The sequence below is a fragment of the Pelobates fuscus genome, chromosome 2 (genome assembly GCF_036172605.1).
Source record: "Pelobates fuscus isolate aPelFus1 chromosome 2, aPelFus1.pri, whole genome shotgun sequence".
Taxonomy (NCBI): domain Eukaryota; kingdom Metazoa; phylum Chordata; class Amphibia; order Anura; family Pelobatidae; genus Pelobates; species Pelobates fuscus.
The window spans coordinates 344,784,448-344,801,779 of record NC_086318.1 but is presented as its reverse complement, the minus strand read 5'-3'; the positions used below and the strand labels follow the sequence as shown (position 1 = coordinate 344,801,779).

Here is a 17,332-nt window from a genome sequence, read left to right as displayed (position 1 = left end):
GCCTCCTGTGGACCCCAGGTAATTGTCAGACCATTCACAAATTCTTTGACTACTTACCATGGAATGGGACTAGGGCCCTTCAGTTACCATAACTACTAAAACAAGTGCAGTGGTTATGGTGCTTGGAGTATTACTTTACTGTTTTACTTTGTCTTGAGTTCCGGTTCTCTTATTATTAATGCAGAATCCAATTGTAGTTTCAATGATAATTTCCCTTTAATGATTGAGCAGTTTAACACATTTGAACACATTTAATTAAAATAAATATTTGTTGTAGAGTTATGCTTCTCAATCCAGAGGTCTTTCAAGAAATCCCAGTGTTGTCCTTACAGGATATATCATATTCTTTTCCAGAACAGCTATTGTTTCTGTGTCTTATTTTGGTTTATGAAAACACTGTGGTTCTGGTGTAGTTCGTCATGTCTAGAAATTTACTTTTTGATGACACCTTAAAAATAAATGTTTTCTAAAAGGAATGACATTGGCAGCAGAAATTAGAAGCTCAGCACTAAATAGAGATGGTTCTTATTCTTTTTGTTGTGCATGCCATTATTTCTCTTCTAGTATCTCTGGCCTTTCTGTATCTTCCTAAGCAAGACTGCCAAATGTTTTTTCTTCTCTGTGCATTTATCTACATATCTCTGTCTTTCTTGCCATCTGTATCTTACCTTAATTTCTTATTTTATCTATTGGAAATCATTTACTTAAAATGGATTCTAGTGAATTGATAATTTTTTTTTTCCAAATTACGGTAAAAGCTCAAATAGCTAATTTGGAAACATTCTCCAACATCCCACTAGTATCTACCAAGGTTTTCAGCTTGGTTATTTGGCCTGCAGTTTTTGCAATACGGTCCTCTTTTTTCTCTTTGTATATCTTTTTTTTTCTGCGTGTCTCTTTATTTGCTTGAATATCACAGTTTATTGAGTGTATACTATTTTTCTCTAGGCCCGTCCTCCAAATTTTTTTTTAAAAAAAGTAAAGGAAGAAATAATAAGGGAAATTAATCAAGGCAACACTGGTGCTATATTGGGTGCAGAGTGCTAAATGTTGAAATACATTTTATTGGTATGCACAGTGATTACTCCTTATTTAGCTGTTTGCCCTAAATTAGTAGCTGTCTTTGCTTTGATAAATCTACCCCAAAACGTTTGCTGTGCTTTGTAAGCCTATAGCCGTTTCTAGCGGTGTCTGACTAAATTCCAAATCTGCTGTGATGTCATCAGAATTTATTCATATAGCAGTTTCTGACAAAATTCCAAATTAACTATGATGTCATCAAGATGTACATTTTTAGAATTAATTGTCTACTTGCACAAACCAACTACAATTTTCAATGTTACTAGATAAAATAAATAAAGTATTTCCTTAGAATTTAAATGAAGCTTTATGTTAAAAGTTGGCTTTTTACAGTTTTTTAGGAAACAACGTTGGAATAATTTCCAATAAATTATTATATCGAGGTGTTTTCATCATGGTCATGGTGATCATATAATGTTGTTAGTAAATATACAACGCACCCCATTTACCATTGTTTTCCATTTTGCCATCCTTATAAAAGCCAGTTTCCTTGTTTCTTGGGTATTGTTCACCTCATATGATTATTTTATTTCTTTTGCTGCACTTTTTATTTTGTTAAGTTTCTTTCATCGGTAGCTTGTTCTTTATTTGCCTGGACTGAACATTTTCTTTCTTTACCCCCTGTTCATTGCAAACAGCCACGAGGCAAATGTAGTGTCTCACAGACTGGACCCTCTGTCAACAACCCACCTAGCAGGTACCTTATTCTCCTGGATTCAGCACTATTCTAGAACAAAAAGAGGATGATATAATAAATGTGTGGGGCCATTATATGTCCTGGCAACTTCTGCTTTGGAAAATATCCCCTTCTTAGATAATTATTTCCCATCCACATCCAATTCTTCAATTCCCAAAGTGTTTTTTCACCCACATCTTATTCATTATGACACGATCATGCACCTTTTACCCATTAAATGCCAATTGAGTATTGTAACATGATTTCTACAGATTCATTTAAAGTGGTGAAGGTCATTCAAGCTGTTTTCATGGCACATAAGTGTATCATCCTCTTTATTTCTAGATTATTGATTAAGGTAGGGTCTATTCCATTCACTTATTGGAGCTTGCAAATTGTCAAAGTGGACCAGCATTCTGCCATCTGGTAAAATGACTGTCCTTTCCACTTTGCCAACCTTGCTTCTTCTGGATTCGTCAGTGTCAGAATGAAAATTTACAAAAAGGTCCTCAAGTTTGGTGGTTCCATCTCTTTCTTATTAACTCCACTAACCCTTACTAACTGCTTTCTCTCCATGCACATAAAGCTCTGCCCATACCTCTCTGACCACTAGAGTGCAGACTTGCTGCCTTAGCTTTTTGCGTGCCATCTTATTTTGGATGGATTTGCATCTTTGCCTAAAGAAAAGCTTCTTCAATTTAATTTGCTATTGTTTTGTGTGCTTCAATCACTTATTGTTACGTTCGTTGTTTTGTTTTGTTTTTATTTTCCCTAGTCTCACACAGTCCTTAGTTTAGATATATTTCCCAAATCTGTTTACTATACAATACTTCGATAACTCAAATTACAAAAATACTAAAGGATTAGTTCCATATATCGACTCTCAATCCATAATTTTGCCATTTTAAATAAATTGCATTTATCATAAATTAAAATACAAAAAAAAATGTTGAATAGGGTAATTTTACATAGTATGAAGACATTAGCATACACTTTCATGAAACAATGCATTGTTTTAATGTAGAGCATGGTCAAAGCAGAATCTCATAATGAGACTTTCCTGAAACATGTGAGCCACTTCTAGAGCCTGCATTACATTATTTTGTCCTTCTATGTTATACCTGTATTACAGTGTTATCTGTAATACAATAATAACAATGTTATCTGTCAAGTCAATAAATGAAATGTTAAAATAGATTTAAAGTTTAAACATCTCAGATTACATTTTACACTTACATAGGTTTCTTTATATCCAGTGGGACATATTTTGTATCCCTAAGTATGTAGTAATTTTCCTTGAATAACTACCTCCGTGTAGATACATTTTAAAGATTTAGCAAAAAGAAAATACATTAAAAGTGTACACATTTATGCACTGAAAGCATTTGTAAATAAGTTGTGTATTATTATTAATATTAAAAAAACAGTTGGGTACCACTCTTGATGTCCTCATGCTACCCATAAAATTTGGTTTGTATATTTCTAACAGAATTATTGATTTATTGAGAAATAATTATATAAGGGCTGATAATCACCAATTTTAACTATCATTTTTAATTCAACAACGATGGTGTTCACCTTTAGTTAAGGCTCTGTTAAACAAAGATTTTAAGAAATGCACAACATTGTTTTAAAAGTAAGTTGAAATAGGGGTTTTGTGGTGAGTTTAAAAACAAATTTTAAAAACTAAACAAGATGGAAATATTTTTTTATTGAAGAATATTTACTGGTTTGCCTAATTTGCCCTAAATTTGCGATTCAGTTTTGACTTTGTTACATTTTGCTTTTTGGTTAACTGTAGTTAACAGTTTTTCATTTGTAATCTTTTTTTTTTTTACGGTTAAGTAGCAGCGAAAGTGAAATGTCTCCAGATTATGTATTTCTTGATTAATTTTTAATAAATTAATAAAGTTTGTATAGTAGGTGCAGACATCATTTTACTTTATGTGGAGTTATTATCCCTCTAATATTCAGATAACCTATAGCGTAAGGTTGTTGAAAGGTCATAGAAGTTGCAATTTCGAAAATAGATTTATAGCTATTTTTGATGCGGAATCTGCCTTGACGTGAAAATTAATATCCAATTTCTCACCCCTTATTGTCCCATTTTTTAGATGTAAAATAAAGACACACTCAGACACATATATTTTAAGGAATTTATAGAGTATACATTACTGATTGACACCCCACATTACTGTTTCTATTTTAAATCTACATGTATATTTTAAGATTCTTGTCTATGCACCTTCCAAAGCATAACACCCTTTACTTCTGAGCATGTCTCTTGTTGGTGATGTTACCAGCAGGTTCACTGACAAGCCGATGAGTAAGTTTGATTTAATCCAGTGGTAACAAAAGCACAGAGCTCTCATTTCCTTTTCAGCTCTCATCATGCATTGCCAAACATCTGGCACTTTGTACGTTTTAACAGCTTTGCAGCTTCCAGCAAGGTCCACTCTCTAATAACATTGCAGAACCCTTCCTATCCACCGGCACTGTTGATTAACATATCTTTTTTTGCAGTACAGCACAATATTCAATTTGTCATTCAGACAAGCATGGAATACAAACGAGCTCTAACTGAATGGAGCACTTCATCAAAAGCATAAGGCAAACAGACTGTGTTTGATGTCAGCTGCTGTAGTAACTGATAAAACAGCACAGGCTGTCACTGTGTTCCTTATTATTTTAAATGCTTCTGATCAGAATACTCTGTGTTTGATCTTGCACTGGATCAGTAAACATTAATGGGCTATAGCTTAATGTCAGACTTTAAAAAAATTATTGTAAAGAATCTGTATTTAGTGATTGTGGAGAATTTCTTAAATAGTTTGTGGGTTATGTTATGAAAGTAAGGAATGCTTATCTTCTTTCAGAGAAGGAAATTGTCAAAGCAGGAATTCTAATCAGCATATGTTATGCAATATATGCATTATAAGAACTTTTTCTTCTAAGAGAGAGATATAATATAACAAAATATGTGTATTAAATAGCACCTGTTGCCTACATTATCTACAGCAGAAAACACTCCATTAGTTTGTTACTCCAACCACAAAACTGTGTTTCAATAAAACACTGCTTTTGGTTAGAGTAGCCTTTATTGGTATGGTCCCTGCCTCAAAATAAAAATAAAAAGCTTACCATAGACCCCTCATCTAGGCCATGTCTCCCTGAAGCCTGATCCACCAGTGTTATCACAGAAGGTGGAGGAGGAATCCAGAGGACACTCTGAGGGGAGGACTTGGGTGGTATATTGGGTGGGGAGGGGGGAGGGTGAAGGGGCTGTGCTACCATCGGTAATCTGTCTCTAGAATACTGTGTGTGCCAACATCAAATGTCCAATATATACAGAATTCACATATGGCATTTAAAGGGACACTATAGTTACCAGAACAACTACAGCTTATTGTATTTGTTCAGGTGAGTATAGTCATTCCCTTCAGGCTTTTTTCAGTAAACACTGGCTTTTCAGAGAAAATGCAGTGTTTACATTACAGCCTATGAATACCTCCACTGACCACTCCTCAGATGGCTGCTAGAGGTGCTTCATTGGGCAGTGCTGATGGAGACACTGAATTTTCCGCATAGAGATGCATTGATTAAATACATTTCTATGAGGAGATGCTGATTGGTCAGGGTTGTGTTTGACTTGTGCTGGCTCTGCCCCTAATCTGCCTCCTTCACAGTCTCAGCCAATCTAATGCTTTCCTATGTGATGTCAGCCAAACAGGCAGATCAGGGACAGAGTTAGCAGCAGCAGACTGTAGTAAAGGTAATATTCTGCTATATTTAGGAGACACTATAGGGTGTTTGTGAAATTTCAAACTGAAATGCTTTACATACATGACCACTTAAAATCACTGGCATAACCCTTTTAAATGAGCACCAAGTAGATTTTTTTTTATTATTGATCATTTATTTATCATTCAAAAAGTAAAAAGGTAAATCACTGGTAACTAAAATGGTATATTAACTTGGGCAGCTACATACATATGTAAGCGACTTAAGGAGAAAAAAACTCAAATTGTATAGAATAATATTTGCGCTCACAAACAATCTATAAAACCAAAGGAGACCGTATCTATCCAAAAAAAAATCAAAATTAAAGGGACACTATAGTCACCCAGACCACTTCAGCTCAATGAAGTGGTCTGGGTGTCAGGTCCCTCTAGGGTTAACCCTGCCTGATGTAAACATAGAAACTGCTATGTTTACATCTGGGGATAAGCCAGCCTTTAGTGGCTGTCTTCTGGACAGCCACTGGAGGCGCATCGGCAATGATTGAGGCATATTAACCAAGCGGTTTCCTGACACTATAGTGTCCCTTTAACAGAATATCGCTGAATCCTTGCTCCTCACACAATAAACACTAAGTTACTATTGATAAAGCAAATCTTATATACACAGGATTCTCCTATGAACAGTAAATAAGCAAACATAAAAAATACACTCAAAGCTTGTTATGGCTGCCGATATGGCTTAGATGATCCCAAACACCTCAGGCAAGGCCAGGTCTGATGTGTTTGGGTAGGAGTTTCTATCTTCTAAGTCATATCGGCAGCCATAACACGCTTTGAGTGTATTTTTATATTTTTAGTTTTTATATTTCTTTTAAGTTTTTATATTTTAGTATTTTAGTTTTTATTAAAGAATTCCCTTTTTAAAAATATACGGTCTCCTTTGGTTTTATAGATTGTTTAGGAGCGCACATACTATTCTAAACAATTTGAGTATTTATCATTCATAAAAAATGCATAAGGGCATGCAATCCCTACTTATAGCTTTCAGTCAAACTATGCTACTAAACATTATTGCTAAAACTGTTGTTTTGTGGAGTAGATTATTGACTTTGGGTTTTGGATTAAAACATTTTACACAAACAGTGCTTTTTGGTCGGCAGGGTCATTGAGTAATTAGGCACTGCATGTTCTTTTTGTTCTTATATTATAATATTAACTTTACAAAGCTATTGTCTCAAATCTGAGCAGAACGTCTCAGTGATTTAGCTCTAATGAGATTAAGGAAATTTTTCAAGTAATATGCAAACAATCACCCAACACTCAACATATCCATATTTTGTAAAAAAATAAATAAAAAATAAAATTGAAAGTTAAAGCGGCACTGTCATGCCGAACTTACCTTTCTCCAATCAATTCATCTTCTCTCCCTCTGTCAGGATCTTTTCTTCATTTCTTCCTGTCTGCTCTAGTTTTCTTTAAAACATAAGACAAAGTAGGGACTATTTGTCTTATGGAGGTTTTCTACGCTTGACCAGCTTTGACCAGCGGAGGAGCAAAGTGTGCTTCATTTCCGGTGGTCAAAGCAATTTTCCCACAATTCTCACTTTTCCTCCGTGTTCCAGCGATGCTTCCTGTCTGTATTCCCGAACAGTTTCTCCATTCGTGTTAGGACGCAATTCGGGACTTTGTTCATATCGGAATTTCATTCTAATGAATGAAACTCTGATCCTAATCATGCCACGGCTGCATCTTGCAGCCGCTTATGAAATAACTCCCTAATCCCCATGGTATCAGGGAGCTATCTACCAAAAGGCTGAAAGACCTAAATTGGTCTTTCAGACAAATTTACTAATACTAAATATTGTGGTTGCTCACTGTTTAAAAAAAACCAAACCAAAAAACCCTAGTGGACAGTAGGTTCCCCCGCCCCTTATTGTCATTTAGAGCCCCTCACCCGCAGCTCAGGGGTGAGGGCCAGGGGGGGACGATAGGTTCCCCATTGTCATTTAGGGCCCCACACTCGCCGCTCAGGGGTGGGTGCCGGGGGGGCAATAAGGGGGGGCAATAAGGTAAGTTTGGTATTACAGTGCCGCTTTAAATATAATGATAATCAAACTTTGTGTGTATTGCCTTTTATTATTTTATTTTTAGTAATGCAGTGTTCAAGACATTATAATGCATCACTGTAAGTACAAGTCATAAAACCCATTTAGAAAAAGTAACATTTATTATTTTTGCAAAATATGGAAGACATATATTCTATACTTTTATTCTCTATCCTTTTAATTTCCCAAAAAGAAAAGGTGAATGCTCTTAGTTCAGAAAGTTTATTAATAGCAGCGTCATGTTTTCTTTTCAGATTTTTAACATACACACATATAAAATAACACGTTTTTTTCAACATTGTTTTATAAACCTCATGTGTACTACTATTGTACAAAACCCCATATTGAGTTCTTCTACATTTTATGAGTACAAAAACTCTTAAAGGGACACTATAGTCACCTGAACAACTTTAGCTTAATGAAGCAGTTTCGGTGTATAGAATCTGCCATTTAGGAGTTAAATCCCTTTGTTTATGAACCCTAGTCACACCTCCCTGCATGTGACTTGCACAGCCTTCCATACACACTTCCTGTAAAGAGAGCCCTATTTAGGCTTTCTTTATTGCAAGTTCTGTTTAATTAAGATTTTCTTATCCCCTGCTATGTTAATAGCTTGCTAGACCCTGCAAGAGCCTCCTGTAAAGTTCAATTTAGAGATTGAGATACAATTATTTAAGGTAAATTACATCTGTCTGAAAGTGAAACCAGTTTTTTTTCATGCAGGCTCTGTCAATCATAGCCAGGGGAGGTGTGGCTAGGGCTGCATAAACAGAAACAAAGTGATTTAACTCCTAAATGACAGTGAATTGAGCAGTGAAATTGCAGGGGAATGATCTATACACTAAAACTGCTTTATTTATCTAAAGTAATTTAGGTGACTATAGTGTTCCTTTAATGCATGCCTTTGCCACTATCCTGTGAAACTACATATAGACCTGACCATATTTCAGGTTTTACAGTTAGAATTTTTATAGATGGATTTGATTTGCATATGTCTTATTTTGGGGCATTTTAGCAGTTTATAAAAACTACCCCACAAAGATCTAACATTTGTGAAAGTAGACATCTCCTATGAGGTATATTGTGCATTTTTCAATTGTTTTTTCTCTGAATCTATAAATTAGCTAGCAAATCTGTTAGCACAATATATATAGATACAATTTTTTTTCATTAAAAAAAAAAAAGCATAAACTGTACCCATTACCTTTTTAACACATTTATATAGTATTTTCTCTTGAAGAGGTCTCAAAGATAACATACGCAAGACTCACATTAATGGATTGCTCACTCATAGAATCGTATAATATGAGCTTCAATATGATTGCTACCGTTTGAAAGAGAGTGGTTTAGTTGCTCTGTTGGATGATTAAAGATAGAGCCATGTATTTATACTTGTCTGCGTGATGGGTACTGGTCCAGTGCAAAATCTTTACATATGTCTACCACTGGTCTGTTTAAAAGCAATTCAAATAAAAATAGGGCATAACATTGGTCTGAGTATAGTAATAATAGAGTGTACAATCTAGCACCACAAAATAATATGTATGCTAAATAAATGTGCACTCTTCCAAAGAGATAACCTAATAGGTGCAAAGCTGGTAATGTTGAAAATTGCATTAGCATTTCTGAGAACGTGTCAGGTAGTACTGCAACCATACCGCTGACATAATGTTTTTGTTATTGGTCATTTTTGTTAAATAGTGTCCATGGAGTGGGTCTGACAGGGTTATTTACTAAAGTGGAAATTTAATATGAATTGCAAATGTTATGCCAAAAAACCCCAAAATGTAAATAAAGCTAATCTGGAAAATATTTTTAATTTGGCTATATTTGCGTAACATGTTTAATTTACTTTAGTGAGCTATCCTGTGTATAAATAGGTTTCAGGACACTTTGTCGTAAATAATTTAAAAAAAAATTCAATTTGCAACATAAAACACAAAACAATGAATCTGTAGTAATGTCTGATAGCTTCATCCATTTTTACCATGTATAGATTGAATGTAGAGGAGGAATTGTCATTCTAATTTTTATTAAAATGATTAAATGAGTACACCTGCCGTAAGTATCAAATATATAAATTGACAGTTAAAGGATATGAACACACCAGGGAATAATAAAGTGCTATAATTTCAACTTTCATAAGCCTTAGCTACTCATAGCCACATGAAAGCATCATAGGAGTCTAAGTTCAGCAACTATTGTACAGATTCAGGTTGCATATCAAAACATACCAGTGGGATAGTCGTTCATCATTTATCTGATACAAATACCGTTTGTAGTGAGATGTGCACAACTTCTTCATACTGTGAACAAAGCATTCTAGAATAATGTAAACCATTTTAAAAACTGCCCATATCTATTGTAGAATTACATGTTTGGTACTTTAGAGAGTACCAATGTGGACAAGAAAACACACATTCCATTAAAGACATGATCTGAATGAATATTAAAGACACTCATTATACTGTTCTTATTTTCCAAATTTATTTATTATTAGGTCCAAAGACGTTGGCTCAAGTTCCTTCCATTCTGAACCCAAGTTCAGTTCACAAAACCAATCCTTCTTCCTCCGGGTCCTCCGAGCTGCGTTACCTCTGCAGCTTCTTCTGCTGCTGCTGATTGGTCTTGCTTGCCTTGTACCAATGACTGAAGAAGATTACAGCTGTACTCTGTCCAATAACTTTGCCCGGTCTTTCCATCCAATGCTGCGGTACACCAATGGACCACCTCCCATATGAAATTCACTCATGACAAATGTTCTTTCAGTCCACAGGGAAATACGGGCTGATGTCAGCTTTAGTTTGCACTCATTGTGGAAGTGTTAGTCACTCGAATGCACTTGTCAATAAAACATACTGCAAAAGCCACAATAATTATAATAACCCAATATATTAACAGATCATGACAACTGCAAAATTGCTACTGAAAGAAATGAAAGCATCATGCCTCTTTATTAACCACTCAGTATTTGACCTTTCATGGAATACCTATCATAATCATATTTAATATATTTGTCTACTTGTCAATAATAACTATTCTAACAGTCTGTTCACCAATTCAGAATACATGAATTATCAGTATTTCAGGAGAACTTACGAGGCATTTAAGATGCTATTTTAGAAGCTTGTTGTAATATAAAATGTTAAAGCGCTTATATGGCGAATATTTTTTTACTTTTCTCAGTGTCTGGTTTTGGTTGTTTGGCTTTGGTGGGCGATGAGCAGAGCATGAACTAACTCTAAAGTTGTATAAATGAGAAGCACTTTTTTTTAATTACAGAAACTGGATGTAATAAATGGATTACCAATCTTTATAGAGTAGTTCTGCTAAATAAAATAATCTAACAGACAAGTGTTTAAAAAACAGAACCTATTATTTATGTTTGTACAGTTTGCTAAGGCAAGTTTTGTTTGTATTGATTTATTGCAATTATAGATATTATGCAATATTTTAGACTCTGCATTTTTATTTACCCATTGGCGGGAATGTCATTCTCATTTTAGATGTCTAGGGTTGCCACTTTTCTTTGAAACAAATACAGGCAATTCGAATTTACATAATTAATTATATATGCATAACATCGCAGGATATGACATCACAAGACAAAAAAAGAGAGAACAATAAAAGAGAAAAAATATATTTGGGAAGAGGAAAATTCTGTAAATCACAAAAAAGTTACTTACTGTGTACAAGGATTGCTCTGCAGTTTGGGGAGACTTAAAGGGACTCTATAGTCACCATATAAAAGCAAGAAAGACAGGTCCCCCAGCCTTCCTTCTTGCTTTTATATGAACTTTCATTAATTAAAAAAAAAAAAAATCGGTGTTTTTATATTAAAAACTTACCTCCGTTCCAGCGCCGAGCTCCCCGCTAGGCCGCGCCCCCTTTTTCGTCAAAATGACGAAATCGCGGGGCCCAATGGGACGGCTTCGCGCTGGACCAATCGCGTTCTTCATAGAGCGGCATTGAATGCCGCCCTATGAAGAACCTGAGCGCTTTACCGCGCATGTGCGCGGAATGCGCGTTCGCGAGCTGAGCTGTCTGACTGACAGCTCAGCTCGCTTTCTAAAATTATCAATAAGGGGGGGGACCTACTGTCCCCCCCGGCCCCCACCCCTGTGCGGCGGGTGGGGGCCCTAAAATTATCAATGAGGGGGGGGACCTACTGCCCCCCCCCGCCCCCACCCCTGAGCGGCGGGTGAGGGCCCTAAAATTATCAATAAGGGGGGGGACCTACTGTCCCCCCCCGGCCCCCACCCCTGTGCGGCGGGTGGGGCCCTAAAATTATCAATGAGGGGGGGGACCTACTGCCCCCCCCCGGCCCCCACCCCTGTGCGGCGGGTGGGGGCCCTAAAATTATCAATGAGGGGGGGGACCTACTGTCCCCCCCCCCGGCCCCCACCCCTGAGCGGCGGGTGGGGGCCCTACAATTATCAATAAGGGGGGGGACCTACTGTCCCCCCCCCGGCCCCCACCCCTGTGCGGCGGGTGGGGGCCCTAAAATTATCAATGAGGGGGGGACCTACTGTCCCCCCCCGGCCCCCACCCCTGTGCGGCGGGTGGGGGCCCTACAATTATCAATGAGGGGGGGGACCTACTGTCCCCCCCCCGGCCCCCACCCCTGTGCGGCGGGTGGGGGCCCTACAATTATCAATAAGGGGGGGACCTACTGTCCCCCCCGGCCCCCACCCCTGAGCGGCGGGTGGGGGCCCTAAAATTATCAATGGGGGGGGACCTACTGCCCCCCCCGGCCCCCACCCCTGAGCGGCGGGTGGGGGCCCTGAAATGATCAATAAGGGGGGGGGACCTATTGTCCCCCCCGGCCCCCACCCCTGAGCGGTGGGTGGGGGCCCTAAATACAAAGGGGGGGGGACCCTAGTTAACCCTCCCCCCCCCAAAAAAAATATCTCCCTACCTACCCCCCTCACCCTAAAAATAATGAGGGGGGACCATTAACTAAAAACCTGTAAAAAAGAAAAAATGAGATAAAATCAACTTACCATTCGATGTTTTCTTTCTTCTAAAATCTTCTTTCTTCAGCCCCAAAAAAGGCCAAATAAAAATCCATAATAACCGACGCAATTAAAAAAAAAAAAAAAAAAAAAAAACGAGCGCAAAAAAAAATAATCCATCTTCACCCATGGAGGGCTCCGCGCAGACTGAGCTCCGCAGGGTGGGGAAGGCTTATAAAGCCTTGCCCCGCCCTGCAATTAGGCTAAGAACACTCTGATTGGTGGGTTTGAGCCAATCAGAGTGCTCTTTGTCATTTTACAAGCGTGGGAAAGTTCTTTGGAATTTTCCCACGCTTGTAAAATGACACAGAGCACTGTGATTGGATGGATTTCAAGCCATCCAATCACAGTGCTCTGTGTCATTTTACAAGCGTGGGAAAGTTCTTTGGAATTTTCCCACGCTTGTAAAATGACACAGAGCACTGTGATTGGATGGATTTCAAGCCATCCAATCACAGTGCTCTTTGTAATTTTACAAGCGTGGGAAAGTTCTTTGGAATTTTCCCACGCTTGTAAAATGACACAGAGCACTGTGATTGGATGGATTTCAAGCCATCCAATCACAGTGCTCTGTGTCATTTTACAAGCGTGGGAAAGTTCTTTGGAATTTTCCCACGCTTGTAAAATGACACAGAGCACTGTGATTGGATGGATTTCAAGCCATCCAATCACAGTGCTCTTTGTCATTTTACAAGCGTGGGAAAGTTCTTTGGAATTTTCCCACGCTTGTAAAATGACACAGAGCACTGTGATTGGATGGGTTTCAAGCCATCCAATCACAGTGCTCTGTGTCATTTTACAAGCGTGGGAAAATTCCAAAGAACTTTCCCACGCTTGTAAAATGACAAAGAGCACTCTGATTGGTTTAAACCCACCAATCAGAGTGTTCTTAGCCTAATTGCAGGGCGGGGCAAGGCTTTATAAGCCTTCCCCACCCTGCGGAGCTCAGTCTGCGCGGAGCCCTCCATGGGTGAAGATGGATTATTTTTTTTGCGCTCGTTTTTTTTTTTTTTTTTTTTTTTTTTTAATTGCGTCGGTTATTATGGATTTTTATTTGGCCTTTTTGGGGCTGAAGAAAGAAGATTTTAGAAGAAAGAAAACATCGAATGGTAAGTTTTTTTTATCTCTTTTTATTATTTTTTTTTTTTACAGGTTTTTAGTTAATGTTCCCCCCCTCATTATTTTTAGGGTGAGGGGGGTAGGTAGGGAGATCATTTTTTTTTGGGGGGGGGAGGGTTAACTAGGGTCCCCCCCCCTTTGTATTTAGGGCCCCCACCCACCGCTCAGGGGTGGGGGCCGGGGGGGACAGTAGGTCCCCCCCTTATTGATCATTTTAGGGCCCCCACCCACCGCTCAGGGGTGGGGGCCGGGGGGGGACAATAGGTCCCCCCCTTATTGATAATTTTAGGGCCCCCACCCACCGCACAGGGGTGGGGGCCGGGGGGGGACAATAGGTCCCCCCCTTATTGATAATTGTAGGGGCCCCACCCGCCGCTCAGGTGTGGGGGCCGGGGGGGGGACAGTAGGTCCCCCCCTTATTGATAATTTTAGGGCCCCCACCCGCCGCTCAGGGGTGGGGGCCGGGGGGGGACAATAGGTCCCCCCCTTATTGATAATTTTAGGGCCCCCACCCGCCGCACAGGGGTGGGGGCCGGGGGGGACAGTAGGTCCCCCCCTTATCGATAATTTTAGGGCCCCCACCCACCGCTCAGGGGTGGGGGCCGGGGGGGGACAATAGGTCCCCCCCTTATTGATAATTTTAGGGCCCCCACCCGCCGCACAGCGGTGGGGGCCGGGGGGGGGGGAAGGAGAGTAGGTCTCCCCCCCCCCCCCTTCAACCACTATTGTGGACAGTAAGCGTCCCTGTGGGTTCGGGCTTCAGCTGTCAGCTGAAGCCACGCCCACAGCAGTGCTGACAGGCTATCAGCACACAAAGCGCGTTCACAGTGCTTTGTGTGCTGATAGCCCGTCTGATGCATTCACCCAGAATGCATCGGACGAGAGGCCTTTTTAGGGCCTCTGAACTCGGAAGTCCCTCTGGTGGCCGTCTGATTGACTGCAACAAGAGGTGTTCCAAGCTTCCAATGTAAACACTGCATTTTCTCAGAAAATACAGTGCTTACAAGAAAAAGGCTCCGGGTAGCTGTAGCACTCACCTGAACAACCTCATTAAGCTGAAGTTGTTCAGGTGACTATAGTGTCCCTTTAATGCTCACTAAAAGGACCCAGCAGCAGACTGTCTGCATCACAACCCCTTCTGCAACATAGACAATCTATACATTTGCAAGTACACTGGGTTTATTCACGAAACACCAAATTGTAATGAATTACAATCCAAATAGGGAAATGTAGGTTCAAATAGCCAAGCTGTAAAATGTATAATGGTTCAAATAGCCAAGCTGAATTGGAGAAATTTATCAAATCAAATGTTTTTGTATATTATTTGCAATTAATATTGCAATTCACTACATTTTATAGTTTAATGAATAGTTAGACAAAAAAGGAGAATGCACACCAGAAACCACAAGTAATATTTAACTTGGTTTAATAAACCAGCAATAGGTTTAAGCATACAAATAACATATAAAGTGACAAAAAATAGGCAACATGTAAATAATGAACAATAGTAGTTTACCAGATTTCTCACAAGCCTAATAGGGCAGAAACACGAATCCAAAATAACCCCCCAATGTTTCGGCACCACCTGGCTGCCTTTATCAAGGGTGTTTATTAATGAATAAACATATGTTGTTTTTTGTGCAAAATAAAATCTTTACTCCTAAGAGTAAAATTAGTGGGCTTTAATTAAGCGCTTAAAGTTTTAAGGTGAATAGCAGCACAAAACACTCAAATGTGGGAATACCTCTGTACCCACATACAGATAAAAGTACAAATGTGATAAAAGTGATTGAGTTGAGGGCTAAAAGAAAGTGCAATTAGTCTTACCCTTAATAAAAATATATAACACGAGAATATTGAGTACATAATAGAAGGAAACAAAAACAAGTATATAGTGTAGATGGTAATACATATAAAGCTAGAAATAATAATTGATAAGATCCACTCACATGGATCAGAGCCTGTAACAACTTGCTCTGTAATTGACACCTTTATGCCTTTATGGTAGCATACCACCATCCATCGCGTGAGTCTCCAAACATTTGTACATGGAAAAAAGAGAAAGAACAGTACTCCCAAGTAACCCGCAGTAGCACACTTATCTCCAAGCCACAAATTGGACAGGTAATATATCATTAGTCAGTGAGAATGGACTATTCGTTTGAACAAAGTTCTTAAAGGAACACTATAGCGTTAGGATTACAAATATGTATGTGGAGCCCTAGTTACCTAAATGATTAACCATTTATTTGCATACCTTAATCTAGCGCCGGGCTCCCTTGGTACCGGTGACTTCTCCTCCATCGACATCAGCTCCCGAGTGGAGCCGGATGCACGTGTGCGGCCAGAGTCTGCAGCTATGAAGAAAAAAAAATACATCCGTATTTTTTGTTTTTGTGGATGTATATCTACTGTATATCTACTAAATAGTGAAAAAAATCAATTGAGTGTTCCTCTAATTCAATTTTAATAATATATCATTGTTCAACTCCTCTTTTTTTTTTTTTATATCTCCACAGCATACAATACTGTTCATTCTCTTTTCATCTCACCTCCCTATACTCTCCTCCTGTGCAAACCACAATATGTGTCTCTACTCCTTTATGCAAAAGTGTTGGCAGGAACCGCACTCAATCCCTGAGCAGCCACCGGGTGCTCCGGGGCAGGACCAGCAATCCCACGAAGCAATAGAAGAAATATCTCCAGGCACTCAGGATGTTAAAGCCGCAGGCAGTTTTATTGAAACAAAAAAGACAGCAACGTTTTGACCTAACAAGAGTTCTTAGTCAAGCTAACACCACAGAACAGCATAAGTGTAAATATAGCAAACAGTGTGAACAAGGTCAGCTAATTCAATTTTAAAAACAATCAATTAAAATAATAACATAATTAACATAATTAGTTTGAACAAACAGTGCAAATTACAACAGGATCCATACATGTAATAGATATAATAATCCGTGACTTACCCCTATGTATCAAAGGAAGGAGAAGAAAACATAAAGAAAAGTAAAATAAAACAAAATACAAATAAAAGAAGAAATGCCAAGAGTAAACAGAGGACGCTTATCCTAAATGCCAATGGAGTCACTACTGGGTAGGTGGGACGCAGGGAAGCCACAAATTGGACAGGTGATATATCATTAGTCAGTGAGAATGTACTATTCCTTTGAACAAAGTTCTTAAAGGAACACTATAGCGTTAGGATTACAAAAATGTATATAGAGCCCTAGTCACGTAAACGATGACTGGTTCCCCGTTCCGCAGCAAATAAATGGTTAATTAACAATTTATTTGCTTACCTTAATCTAGCGCCGGGCTCCCTTGGTACTGGTGACTTCTCCTCCATCAACGTCAGCTCCCGAGTGGAGCCGAATGCGCATGTGCGGCTAGAGGCGCGCGCGCATTCAAACCCGCCCATAGGAAAGCATTACTCATTGCTTTCCTATGGGGATAGTTTTGAGGCTGGAAGTCCGTGAGTACGTCCAGCATCAAATAAGTGCGATTTACTCTGTGTAAATCGCGGAAGCGCCTCTAGTGGCTGTCAGGGTGACAGCCACTAGAGGCTTGAGTAACCCTGCAGTGTGCTATGTTTTC

General features: G+C 39.0%; 1 protein-coding gene across 2 annotated transcripts in view; it reads left to right on the top strand.

Annotated features, from left to right (window-relative positions):
- Positions 1 to 11,052, top strand: part of SYNE1 (spectrin repeat containing nuclear envelope protein 1) — a 389,325-nt gene extending 378,273 nt beyond the window's left edge. For both annotated transcript variants that reach the window (XM_063443606.1, XM_063443605.1), the window contains 2 exons: positions 1,719 to 1,777; positions 10,102 to 11,052. In XM_063443606.1, coding sequence (XP_063299676.1) covers positions 1,719 to 1,777; positions 10,102 to 10,342 — 300 coding nt within the window. In that variant the 3' untranslated portion in view covers positions 10,343 to 11,052. The remainder of the gene's footprint in view (positions 1 to 1,718; positions 1,778 to 10,101) is intronic.
- Positions 11,053 to 17,332: the final 6,280 nt, after the last annotated feature.